Source organism: Anas acuta, chromosome 9 (assembly GCF_963932015.1).
Source record: "Anas acuta chromosome 9, bAnaAcu1.1, whole genome shotgun sequence".
In the NCBI taxonomy this organism is placed as follows: domain Eukaryota; kingdom Metazoa; phylum Chordata; class Aves; order Anseriformes; family Anatidae; genus Anas; species Anas acuta.
This window is the reverse complement of record NC_088987.1, coordinates 19,899,092-19,911,687: the sequence shown is the minus strand read 5'-3', so window position 1 is coordinate 19,911,687 and position 12,596 is coordinate 19,899,092. Positions and strand designations below refer to the sequence as shown.

Genomic DNA, 12,596 nt, shown 5'->3' with positions numbered 1-12,596 from the left:
GAGGAGCAGAGCAGCAGCTGCCAGGGCCTGGGGAAGAAGTTGTGCTGGTGAGCACGCAGAGCCCAGCAGGCAGTGGCGCCACAAAGGCCCCCAAGGCTCCAGAACCATTGCTCACGGTGCCCCAGCAGAGGGGAAGGTGCCTGGGCAGAGCCCCAGCAGCCACTGCACGGCTTGCTGGAGATGTGGCTCACAGCCCCCAGCAGCCGGGGAGCTGCTGCTGTGGATGCTCACCCTTCCTCTTGCCACTGCTCGCGGCCTCCCCTGTACAGGCACTGCCTGGCATCGCAGCGGCCATACAGCTGTGGCAGTGCCGGCTCCTCCTCCTCGTCTTGCTCCCAAGCCGGCTTTCTTCAAGAGAAAGTAGGAAAGAAAGGTCACGAGCTCCTGGGGCACTCACTCAGCAAGTGTCAGTGATGATGCTGGGACAGGGCTCAGGGGCATCCCTGGCAGCAGGCCAGCATCCTCCTGTCCCCCAGGCAGGCAGCCCCTTTTGTTGGGGACAGTCTGCCTGGAGGGATTAGGGCCTGGGGCTGTGCCCTCTCCTGCCTTGAGTGGGGTGGGAAGGAAGGAAGGAAAAAAGGAAGGAAGGAAGGAAGGAAGGAACGCACTTGTTGGGCACGCGGATTCCCATCTGCAGCATCTCAGGGAGAAAGCGCTCCCGGTCCCGGCAGTGAGGACACGCAAAGTGCCTGAGGCCCGCCCGAAGCGCCTGTCCCTGTGGAAGAGAGACTCCCCGTGTGAGCAGGACGCCGCTGCGGGCGCATGGTGTCCCTGCGGGCTGGCAGAGGGAAGGGCCTCCTACCTGGATGCAGCCCCGGTGGAACCAGGCGTGCTTGCAGGAGGGGCACACCATGGTGGTGTAGGAGAGGCTGTCCTCCACCACCTCCATGCAGATGATGCACGTGGTGTGCCCCTCCTGCAGCGTCTCCACGCTCTGCTGCGGGCGGTGCTCCCAGCAGAAGGAGCTGCGTGAGGACGGAAGAGTTGAGTGAGGCCAGGGACCACGCGTGCCACACCGGGGACTCTGCCTGCAGGGCGCAGGCTGAGGGGGCTGCAGCCCAAGCTAGGGCAGCTCGTACCTGTAGTCCCCAAAGAACTGCGAGATGCAGCCCCGCTGGGAGCTGCAGGGCAGGTGGAAGCGGCGCGAGCACCGCTTCTGCCAGCAGGCGACGGTGGCCCCCTTCTTGCGGCAGACGCAGCAGCGCTGCAAAGAGCACAGCAGCCCCGTCAGGTACGTGGCCGGGGCCACTGGCACTTGCCCGGAGCTTGTCCTCGAGGATTTCTTTGCCAGGGCTTGGGCTCAGCTGCCACAAGCCTCGTCTGCTCCAAAAAAGCCCTCACCTTGCGAGCTGCCCGACCCGCTACCCGCCTGATATCCGCGCAGAGGAATCCGAAGATTCCTTCCCCTTCAGCGCCTCGCTGGTACAGGCCCTGGGCTGGAAACTGGAAGACAGCAAAGCCCCGCAGCTGCTCAGGGCAAGGAGATAGGGACCATGGTGGGGAGGCTGTGCTGGCAGCGCAGCAGGAGGAGGTGACAGCCAGCGAGCAGCGCGCTGGGGATGACACAGTCCTGTGGGCTCCAGGTGCCAGGCAAGGGCTTGGGGAAAGGCGCGGGCAGGCGCGGGGAGCTCACCAGGCAGTGCACGTGGGCGCAGACCCCGTCCACCTGCAACATCGGCCCGCAGCCATCCAAGCTGGTGTCCGAGCGGTGGCACAGCACGCACTCTGGGGGAGGCAGGGCGGCAGCCATGGATGAGAGCATCCCCCCACTGAGCACCTGGCAGGTGTCCCCGAGGGACGCCCGCAAGGGCCTGCTCGGGGGCTCCTGGCAGGGCGTCCCCGGGTGTCCACAGCCCAAGCGGCTCTGCACAGCCCCAGGGGGTGCTCAGGGCCCTCCACCTCCAGGGAGCTGCTGGGGCATCTGCTCTCACCGTCCTCCTGTGCCTCAGGGGCCTTCTCCTCCTCTCCGGCAGCCATGCTGCGCAGCAACTCCTCGCCTCGCCTGGCCTCGCCTCGCTGCCAGGAGCTGCTGCCTCCACGCCTGGCGCTCACCAGAGACGCAAAGTCCCCCCCAGACTCGCCTGTGTCACTGGTGTCATAGTGCTCCCTCCGTGTCACTAGGAGACCATGGAGTGGTGGATGATGCGGCAGGGCCCAGGAGCTCCCCCAGCCTCACAGACACCCCCTGGGCTTCCAAGCCCACGGTGCAGCCTCTTCATCCCCATGAATGGCCGTGGTGGCTTGGCCTAGGCTGGCGGCCAGGTGCCCACCCAGCTGCTGTCTCGTTCCCTCCTCAGCTGGGGAAGGGAGAGAAAATTCGAGGGAGAAACCCTCGTGGCTTGTGAGGAGGGCACAGGGAGATGGCTCACGGGCTGCAGGAGAAGCAGAGAAGTGAGAAACAAAGAAACAAAAGGAAACAACAACAACAACACCTTTCCCCCACCCATCCTCTTCCCCCTCTTCCCCCCGAGTGGCGTAGGAGAATGCGGGAATGGTGGCTGCGGTCAGTCTGTAGCGCTTGGTCTCTGCCGCTGCTTCTCGGTCACTCTTGTCCCCTGCTCCAACGTGGGGTCCCTCCCACAGGTGCCGTCCTTCCCAAACTGATCCGGCGTGGGCTTCCCACAGGCAGCAGCTCCTCAAGAACTGCTCCAGTATGGCTCCGTCCCACAGGCTCCATCCCTCAGGAGCACACAGCTCCAGCCCGGGTCCCCCCCGGGCAGCAGCTCCCCCTCCATCCCCTGCTCTTGCATGGGCTCCTCTCCACGGGCTACAGGGCTGGCCCAGAATCTGCTCCGGCAGGGGTCTTGCACAGGCCACAGCCTCTGTCACTGCAGGGCCACCTGCTCCAGCGGGGGCTCCTCCACGGGCTGCAGCGTGGAGCCCTGCTCCACTGTGGTACTCCATGGGCTGCAGGGGGACAGCCTGCTGCACCAGGGGCCTCTCCACAGGCTGCAGGGGACTTGGGCTGCGTGCCTGGAGCACCTCTCCTCCTCTCTCCTTCTTCACTGATCTTGGCGCCTGCAAGACTGTTTCTCACTCCTTTCCCTCTCCCAGCTGCTGTGTAGACATGTTTGTTTTGGTTGCTTGGTTGGTTTTTGTTTTTTTCCCCTGTCTTTAATACGCTCTCACAGAGTCGTTGCTTGTTGGCTTGGCTCTGGCCAGCAGCGGGGCCCTCATCTAACATGGGGCAGCTTCTAGAGCCTTCTCACAGAAGCCACCCCTACGGCCCCCTGCTACCCAAACCTTGCCACAGAAACCCACTAGAGATGCGAGGCTGGGACACGAAGTAGCAACAATGTCACGTCCAGGCCCAGTCCTGCCCAGCCTCTTCATGAATGATCCGCAGGGCGGAGCAGGCCGTGCCCTCAGCAAGTCTGCTGCTGATCCAAGCTGGGAGGAGATAGGGATGCACCAGAGGGTGGTGCTGCCCTCCAGAGGGCCCTGGGCAGGCCGGAGAAATGGCCTGGCAGGATCCTCCTGGAGTTGGCGCCAGGGAAGCTTGAAGCTGAGGCCCTGGGGAGGAAAGCTGGAGAGCCCGAGGCTTGTTGGAGTTGCCCCAGCTGGAGGCCTGGGTCCAGTTCTGGGCTCCCCAGGACAGGAGAGCCATGGGCCTACTGGAGGGAGCGCAGTGAATGGCAGCCAAGCTGGTGGCAGGACTGGAGCATCTGTCCTCTGGGGAGAGCTGGAGAGAGCCGTGAGTGCTCGTTGTGGAGAAGGCCTGTGGGGATCTGGCTGAAGGACCTCAATATGTGAAGAGAAGGTGCAAAGGAGATGGAGCCAGGCTCTTCTCAGTGGTGCCCAGTGTCCACATGGCTGCAGGTGGCCCTGCTTGAGCATGGGGGTTGGAGCAGGTGACCTGCAGAGGTGCCTTCCAAGCCCGAGCCCACTGTGTGTCCGGTGGTTTTGCAGGGACCTGAACCAAAGCGCGGCCATTCAGCCAGGCCCGAGCAGCGGGGCAGCTGTGAAGGAGGCTGCCAGGAGGCTGCCGTTCTGGATTTGCAAGGTCTTCTTGTATTGAAGCTTTTCCTCCGTTTTTCTTGCTTCCTCTTTCGTTTGAGGGAAGGAGGGACTGAATGGTTCCTGACAGACCTTTTCTGTCCTCTGCAGACGTCTCTGGTTTGATGCTTCCTTAATCGCTCCACTGATGTGTCGTGTTCTTGTCCCTTCCTTCTTTCTGGGCATCCTCTGCCTCCCTGTAGCATTCTCAAGGGTTAGTAGTGGTGGGAAGAGCAAGAAGAGCCTTTTCTGCAAAGACCTGTGCTTGCGATGGGGCTGGGCCTGGCACTTGTAGTCTTGTGAACCTGGTGTGTCTTCGTGGGCACCTGGCCCTTTCCTCTGCAGCTGGGAGTGCTTGGGGGTGGTCCTGAGCAAGGAAGGGGCTGTGGCCTCCTGTGTAGGGGAAGCTCCAGGCTGGCTGGTGACTGCAAGGGAGAGCTGAGGCGAGGCTGGCCTCCAGACCAAGCCAGGAGGTGTTGTGTCAGTATGGGAGGCGGGGAGGCTTATATTGATGAAGTACCTTCTATCTATCCTTCTATTTGCAGCCAGACCATTGCTGCAACTTGTTTGGCTTGAACTCTCTTTGCTGGAGCCCCTTCACAGGACACCGTATTTCAATCCATAATGCTGAAAGGAGAATATTGCTGTCTTTGGGTGGTAACTCTGCATAGAGCCTTCTTCCAAAGCGGAGGCTGAGCATCGGCTTCTGGTAGGAGAAGGTAGTTCGAGGCCACAACCACTTTTAAGTTATTCTTTAATAAATATATTCCTTTAATGATAGTAAAACCAAAAAAGTGTTGGGCTAAATGTTTGTGCTCCAGTCCTGATTTGGTTGGTCTGTCTCTGCCTTGACTCTTCTCAGAGTTGTTCGAGTGCCCACGTGCTGAGGCTCTGCTTCTGCTCAGCACAGCACTGGGGGTCAGCTTCCTGCTTGGTGGTCAGGTCTGCTTTGTTAAATAGCAGTGCCTCCTTTCTTCTTTTTTCTTTTTTGAGGGGTGGGTGTTTTGCGTGTATTTATGTCTTAGTCTGAGTGTCCAAGAAGCGATAATCATATAGACAAAAAACCAAAACCACTTTATTTGTACAGGCAAATGCAAGCGAGCCGCAGCACACTGTGCTCCCCCTGGGGCATCTGTCCCCAGGCCGGGATCAGGGCTGTGGCCGGCTGTAGGGGCTGTGGCGCTGGGGCAGCACCCTGCCACGGCCGGCTCTCCTCTCCGGTGGTGAGGGTGAGGAGCTGGGAGCTGCAAGGGGAGGCAGGAAGGTCAGCGGATCTGCCCAGCCTGCCTGGCCTGCAGAGGGCACGGAGGGTTCTGCCGCCCCGAGCCTGAGCACGCCGTGCCCCTTACCAGTGCCAGTGCCCGGGCCAGCGCAGCCAGCGCACTCCCACTGCTGCGTGGTGTCCCCAAGGCCGGAGCATCGGCGGTGGGTCCCGCTGGCGGCACAGGAGGAGCAGAGCAGCAGCTGCCAGGGCCTGGGGAAGAAGTTGTGCTGGTGAGCACGCAGAGCCCAGCAGGCAGTGGCGCCACAAAGGCCCCCAAGGCTCCAGAACCATTGCTCACGGTGCCCCAGCAGAGGGGAAGGTGCCTGGGCAGAGCCCCAGCAGCCACTGCACGGCTTGCTGGAGATGTGGCTCACAGCCCCCAGCAGCCGGGGAGCTGCTGCTGTGGATGCTCACCCTTCCTCTTGCCACTGCTCGCGGCCTCCCCTGTACAGGCACTGCCTGGCATCGCAGCGGCCATACAGCTGTGGCAGTGCCGGCTCGTCCTCCTCGTCTTGCTCCCAAGCCGGCTTTCTTCAAGAGAAAGTAGGAAAGAAAGGTCACGAGCTCCTGGGGCACTCACTCAGCAAGTGTCAGTGATGATGCTGGGACAGGGCTCAGGGGCATCCCTGGCAGCAGGCCAGCATCCTCCTGTCCCCCAGGCAGGCAGCCCCTTTTGTTGGGGACAGTCTGCCTGGAGGGATTAGGGCCTGGGGCTGTGCCCTCTCCTGCCTTGAGTGGGGTGGGAAGGAAGGAAGGAAGGAAGGAACGCACTTGTTGGGCACGCGGATTCCCATCTGCAGCATCTCAGGGAGAAAGCGCTCCCGGTCCCGGCAGTGAGGACACGCAAAGTGCCTGAGGCCCGCCCGAAGCGCCTGTCCCTGTGGAAGAGAGACTCCCCGTGTGAGCAGGACGCCGCTGCGGGCGCATGGTGTCCCTGCGGGCTGGCAGAGGGAAGGGCCTCCTACCTGGATGCAGCCCCGGTGGAACCAGGCGTGCTTGCAGGAGGGGCACACCATGGTGGTGTAGGAGAGGCTGTCCTCCACCACCTCCATGCAGATGATGCACGTGGTGTGCCCCTCCTGCAGCGTCTCCACGCTCTGCTGCGGGCGGTGCTCCCAGCAGAAGGAGCTGCGTGAGGACGGAAGAGTTGAGTGAGGCCAGGGACCACGCGTGCCACACCGGGGACTCTGCCTGCAGGGCGCAGGCTGAGGGGGCTGCAGCCCAAGCTAGGGCAGCTCGTACCTGTAGTCCCCAAAGAACTGCGAGATGCAGCCCCGCTGGGAGCTGCAGGGCAGGTGGAAGCGGCGCGAGCACCGCTTCTGCCAGCAGGCGACGGTGGCCCCCTTCTTGCGGCAGACGCAGCAGCGCTGCAAAGAGCACAGCAGCCCCGTCAGGTACGTGGCCGGGGCCACTGGCACTTGCCCGGAGCTTGTCCTCGAGGATTTCTTTGCCAGGGCTTGGGCTCAGCTGCCACAAGCCTCGTCTGCTCCAAAAAAGCCCTCACCTTGCGAGCTGCCCGACCCGCTACCCGCCTGATATCCGCGCAGAGGAATCCGAAGATTCCTTCCCCTTCAGCGCCTCGCTGGTACAGGCCCTGGGCTGGAAACTGGAAGACAGCAAAGCCCCGCAGCTGCTCAGGGCAAGGAGATAGGGACCATGGTGGGGAGGCTGTGCTGGCAGCGCAGCAGGAGGAGGTGACAGCCAGCGAGCAGCGCGCTGGGGATGACACAGTCCTGTGGGCTCCAGGTGCCAGGCAAGGGCTTGGGGAAAGGCGCGGGCAGGCGCGGGGAGCTCACCAGGCAGTGCACGTGGGCGCAGACCCCGTCCACCTGCAACATCGGCCCGCAGCCATCCAAGCTGGTGTCCGAGCGGTGGCACAGCACGCACTCTGGGGGAGGCAGGGCGGCAGCCATGGATGAGAGCATCCCCCCACTGAGCACCTGGCAGGTGTCCCCGAGGGACGCCCGCAAGGGCCTGCTCGGGGGCTCCTGGCAGGGCGTCCCCGGGTGTCCACAGCCCAAGCGGCTCTGCACAGCCCCAGGGGGTGCTCAGGGCCCTCCACCTCCAGGGAGCTGCTGGGGCATCTGCTCTCACCGTCCTCCTGTGCCTCAGGGGCCTTCTCCTCCTCTCCGGCAGCCATGCTGCGCAGCAACTCCTCGCCTCGCCTGGCCTCGCCTCGCTGCCAGGAGCTGCTGCCTCCACGCCTGGCGCTCACCAGAGACGCAAAGTCCCCCCCAGACTCGCCTGTGTCACTGGTGTCATAGTGCTCCCTCCGTGTCACTAGGAGACCATGGAGTGGTGGATGATGCGGCAGGGCCCAGGAGCTCCCCCAGCCTCACAGACACCCCCTGGGCTTCCAAGCCCACGGTGCAGCCTCTTCATCCCCATGAATGGCCGTGGTGGCTTGGCCTAGGCTGGCGGCCAGGTGCCCACCCAGCTGCTGTCTCGTTCCCTCCTCAGCTGGGGAAGGGAGAGAAAATTCGAGGGAGAAACCCTCGTGGCTTGTGAGGAGGGCACAGGGAGATGGCTCACGGGCTGCAGGAGAAGCAGAGAAGTGAGAAACAAAGAAACAAAAGGAAACAACAACAACAACACCTTTCCCCCACCCATCCTCTTCCCCCTCTTCCCCCCGAGTGGCGTAGGAGAATGCGGGAATGGTGGCTGCGGTCAGTCTGTAGCGCTTGGTCTCTGCCGCTGCTTCTCGGTCACTCTTGTCCCCTGCTCCAACGTGGGGTCCCTCCCACAGGTGCCGTCCTTCCCAAACTGATCCGGCGTGGGCTTCCCACAGGCAGCAGCTCCTCAAGAACTGCTCCAGTATGGCTCCGTCCCACAGGCTCCATCCCTCAGGAGCACACAGCTCCAGCCCGGGTCCCCCCCGGGCAGCAGCTCCCCCTCCATCCCCTGCTCTTGCATGGGCTCCTCTCCACGGGCTACAGGGCTGGCCCAGAATCTGCTCCGGCAGGGGTCTTGCACAGGCCACAGCCTCTGTCACTGCAGGGCCACCTGCTCCAGCGGGGGCTCCTCCACGGGCTGCAGCGTGGAGCCCTGCTCCACTGTGGTACTCCATGGGCTGCAGGGGGACAGCCTGCTGCACCAGGGGCCTCTCCACAGGCTGCAGGGGACTTGGGCTGCGTGCCTGGAGCACCTCTCCTCCTCTCTCCTTCTTCACTGATCTTGGCGCCTGCAAGGCTGTTTCTCACTCCTTTCCCTCTCCCAGCTGCTGTGTAGACATGTTTGTTTTGGTTGCTTGGTTGGTTTTTGTTTTTTTCCCCTGTCTTTAATACGCTCTCACAGAGTCGTTGCTTGTTGGCTTGGCTCTGGCCAGCAGCGGGGCCCTCATCTAACATGGGGCAGCTTCTAGAGCCTTCTCACAGAAGCCACCCCTACGGCCCCCTGCTACCCAAACCTTGCCACAGAAACCCACTAGAGATGCGAGGCTGGGACACGAAGTAGCAACAATGTCACGTCCAGGCCCAGTCCTGCCCAGCCTCTTCATGAATGATCCGCAGGGCGGAGCAGGCCGTGCCCTCAGCAAGTCTGCTGCTGATCCAAGCTGGGAGGAGATAGGGATGCACCAGAGGGTGGTGCTGCCCTCCAGAGGGCCCTGGGCAGGCCGGAGAAATGGCCTGGCAGGATCCTCCTGGAGTTGGCGCCAGGGAAGCTTGAAGCTGAGGCCCTGGGGAGGAAAGCTGGAGAGCCCGAGGCTTGTTGGAGTTGCCCCAGCTGGAGGCCTGGGTCCAGTTCTGGGCTCCCCAGGACAGGAGAGCCATGGGCCTACTGGAGGGAGCGCAGTGAATGGCAGCCAAGCTGGTGGCAGGACTGGAGCATCTGTCCTCTGGGGAGAGCTGGAGAGAGCCGTGAGTGCTCGTTGTGGAGAAGGCCTGTGGGGATCTGGCTGAAGGACCTCAATATGTGAAGAGAAGGTGCAAAGGAGATGGAGCCAGGCTCTTCTCAGTGGTGCCCAGTGTCCACATGGCTGCAGGTGGCCCTGCTTGAGCATGGGGGTTGGAGCAGGTGACCTGCAGAGGTGCCTTCCAAGCCCGAGCCCACTGTGTGTCCGGTGGTTTTGCAGGGACCTGAACCAAAGCGCGGCCATTCAGCCAGGCCCGAGCAGCGGGGCAGCTGTGAAGGAGGCTGCCAGGAGGCTGCCGTTCTGGATTTGCAAGGTCTTCTTGTATTGAAGCTTTTCCTCCGTTTTTCTTGCTTCCTCTTTCGTTTGAGGGAAGGAGGGACTGAATGGTTCCTGACAGACCTTTTCTGTCCTCTGCAGACGTCTCTGGTTTGATGCTTCCTTAATCGCTCCACTGATGTGTCGTGTTCTTGTCCCTTCCTTCTTTCTGGGCATCCTCTGCCTCCCTGTAGCATTCTCAAGGGTTAGTAGTGGTGGGAAGAGCAAGAAGAGCCTTTTCTGCAAAGACCTGTGCTTGCGATGGGGCTGGGCCTGGCACTTGTAGTCTTGTGAACCTGGTGTGTCTTCGTGGGTACCTGGCCCTTTCCTCTGCAGCTGGGAGTGCTTGGGGGTGGTCCTGAGCAAGGAAGGGGCTGTGGCCTCCTGTGTAGGGGAAGCTCCAGGCTGGCTGGTGACTGCAAGGGAGAGCTGAGGCGAGGCTGGCCTCCAGACCAAGCCAGGAGGTGTTGTGTCAGTATGGGAGGCGGGGAGGCTTATATTGATGAAGTACCTTCTATCTATCCTTCTATTTGCAGCCAGACCATTGCTGCAACTTGTTTGGCTTGAACTCTCTTTGCTGGAGCCCCTTCACAGGACACCGTATTTCAATCCATAATGCTGAAAGGAGAATATTGCTGTCTTTGGGTGGTAACTCTGCATAGAGCCTTCTTCCAAAGCGGAGGCTGAGCATCGGCTTCTGGTAGGAGAAGGTAGTTCGAGGCCACAACCACTTTTAAGTTATTCTTTAATAAATATATTCCTTTAATGATAGTAAAACCAAAAAAGTGTTGGGCTAAATGTTTGTGCTCCAGTCCTGATTTGGTTGGTCTGTCTCTGCCTTGACTCTTCTCAGAGTTGTTCGAGTGCCCACGTGCTGAGGCTCTGCTTCTGCTCAGCACAGCACTGGGGGTCAGCTTCCTGCTTGGTGGTCAGGTCTGCTTTGTTAAATAGCAGTGCCTCCTTTCTTCTTTTTTCTTTTTTGAGGGGTGGGTGTTTTGCGTGTATTTATGTCTTAGTCTGAGTGTCCAAGAAGCGATAATCATATAGACAAAAAACCAAAACCACTTTATTTGTACAGGCAAATGCAAGCGAGCCGCAGCACACTGTGCTCCCCCTGGGGCATCTGTCCCCAGGCCGGGATCAGGGCTGTGGCCGGCTGTAGGGGCTGTGGCGCTGGGGCAGCACCCTGCCACGGCCGGCTCTCCTCTCCGGTGGTGAGGGTGAGGAGCTGGGAGCTGCAAGGGGAGGCAGGAAGGTCAGCGGATCTGCCCAGCCTGCCTGGCCTGCAGAGGGCACGGAGGGTTCTGCCGCCCCGAGCCTGAGCACGCCGTGCCCCTTACCAGTGCCAGTGCCCGGGCCAGCGCAGCCAGCGCACTCCCACTGCTGCGTGGTGTCCCCAAGGCCGGAGCATCGGCGGTGGGTCCCGCTGGCGGCACAGGAGGAGCAGAGCAGCAGCTGCCAGGGCCTGGGGAAGAAGTTGTGCTGGTGAGCACGCAGAGCCCAGCAGGCAGTGGCGCCACAAAGGCCCCCAAGGCTCCAGAACCATTGCTCACGGTGCCCCAGCAGAGGGGAAGGTGCCTGGGCAGAGCCCCAGCAGCCACTGCACGGCTTGCTGGAGATGTGGCTCACAGCCCCCAGCAGCCGGGGAGCTGCTGCTGTGGATGCTCACCCTTCCTCTTGCCACTGCTCGCGGCCTCCCCTGTACAGGCACTGCCTGGCATCGCAGCGGCCATACAGCTGTGGCAGTGCCGGCTCGTCCTCCTCGTCTTGCTCCCAAGCCGGCTTTCTTCAAGAGAAAGTAGGAAAGAAAGGTCACGAGCTCCTGGGGCACTCACTCAGCAAGTGTCAGTGATGATGCTGGGACAGGGCTCAGGGGCATCCCTGGCAGCAGGCCAGCATCCTCCTGTCCCCCAGGCAGGCAGCCCCTTTTGTTGGGGACAGTCTGCCTGGAGGGATTAGGGCCTGGGGCTGTGCCCTCTCCTGCCTTGAGTGGGGTGGGAAGGAAGGAAGGAAGGAAGGAACGCACTTGTTGGGCACGCGGATTCCCATCTGCAGCATCTCAGGGAGAAAGCGCTCCCGGTCCCGGCAGTGAGGACACGCAAAGTGCCTGAGGCCCGCCCGAAGCGCCTGTCCCTGTGGAAGAGAGACTCCCCGTGTGAGCAGGACGCCGCTGCGGGCGCATGGTGTCCCTGCGGGCTGGCAGAGGGAAGGGCCTCCTACCTGGATGCAGCCCCGGTGGAACCAGGCGTGCTTGCAGGAGGGGCACACCATGGTGGTGTAGGAGAGGCTGTCCTCCACCACCTCCATGCAGATGATGCACGTGGTGTGCCCCTCCTGCAGCGTCTCCACGCTCTGCTGCGGGCGGTGCTCCCAGCAGAAGGAGCTGCGTGAGGACGGAAGAGTTGAGTGAGGCCAGGGACCACGCGTGCCACACCGGGGACTCTGCCTGCAGGGCGCAGGCTGAGGGGGCTGCAGCCCAAGCTAGGGCAGCTCGTACCTGTAGTCCCCAAAGAACTGCGAGATGCAGCCCCGCTGGGAGCTGCAGGGCAGGTGGAAGCGGCGCGAGCACCGCTTCTGCCAGCAGGCGACGGTGGCCCCCTTCTTGCGGCAGACGCAGCAGCGCTGCAAAGAGCACAGCAGCCCCGTCAGGTACGTGGCCGGGGCCACTGGCACTTGCCCGGAGCTTGTCCTCGAGGATTTCTTTGCCAGGGCTTGGGCTCAGCTGCCACAAGCCTCGTCTGCTCCAAAAAAGCCCTCACCTTGCGAGCTGCCCGACCCGCTACCCGCCTGATATCCGCGCAGAGGAATCCGAAGATTCCTTCCCCTTCAGCGCCTCGCTGGTACAGGCCCTGGGCTGGAAACTGGAAGACAGCAAAGCCCCGCAGCTGCTCAGGGCAAGGAGATAGGGACCATGGTGGGGAGGCTGTGCTGGCAGCGCAGCAGGAGGAGGTGACAGCCAGCGAGCAGCGCGCTGGGGATGACACAGTCCTGTGGGCTCCAGGTGCCAGGCAAGGGCTTGGGGAAAGGCGCGGGCAGGCGCGGGGAGCTCACCAGGCAGTGCACGTGGGCGCAGACCCCGTCCACCTGCAACATCGGCCCGCAGCCATCCAAGCTGGTGTCCGAGCGGTGGCACAGCACGCACTCTGGGGGAGGCAGGGCGGCAGCCAT

At 62.2% G+C, this 12,596-nt stretch overlaps 2 protein-coding genes across 2 annotated transcripts; both read right to left on the bottom strand.

Moving 5' to 3' along the window:
• Positions 1-227: 227 nt before the first annotated feature.
• LOC137861233 (PHD finger protein 7-like) lies at positions 228-1,750 on the bottom strand. The gene is made up of 5 exons (XM_068692385.1): positions 1,634-1,750; positions 1,080-1,204; positions 803-965; positions 609-715; positions 228-348 (listed from the first exon to the last, which is right to left on the bottom strand). The coding sequence occupies exons 1-5, from the start codon at positions 1,748-1,750 to the stop codon at positions 228-230; spliced, it is 633 nt and encodes a 210-aa protein (XP_068548486.1).
• A 3,920-nt stretch (positions 1,751-5,670) lies between these two features.
• LOC137861232 (PHD finger protein 7-like) lies at positions 5,671-7,173 on the bottom strand. Its single transcript, XM_068692383.1, has 5 exons — positions 7,057-7,173; positions 6,503-6,627; positions 6,226-6,388; positions 6,032-6,138; positions 5,671-5,791 (listed from the first exon to the last, which is right to left on the bottom strand). Exons 1-5 carry the CDS (start codon positions 7,171-7,173, stop codon positions 5,671-5,673), a joined length of 633 nt encoding a protein of 210 aa, XP_068548484.1.
• Positions 7,174-12,596: the final 5,423 nt, after the last annotated feature.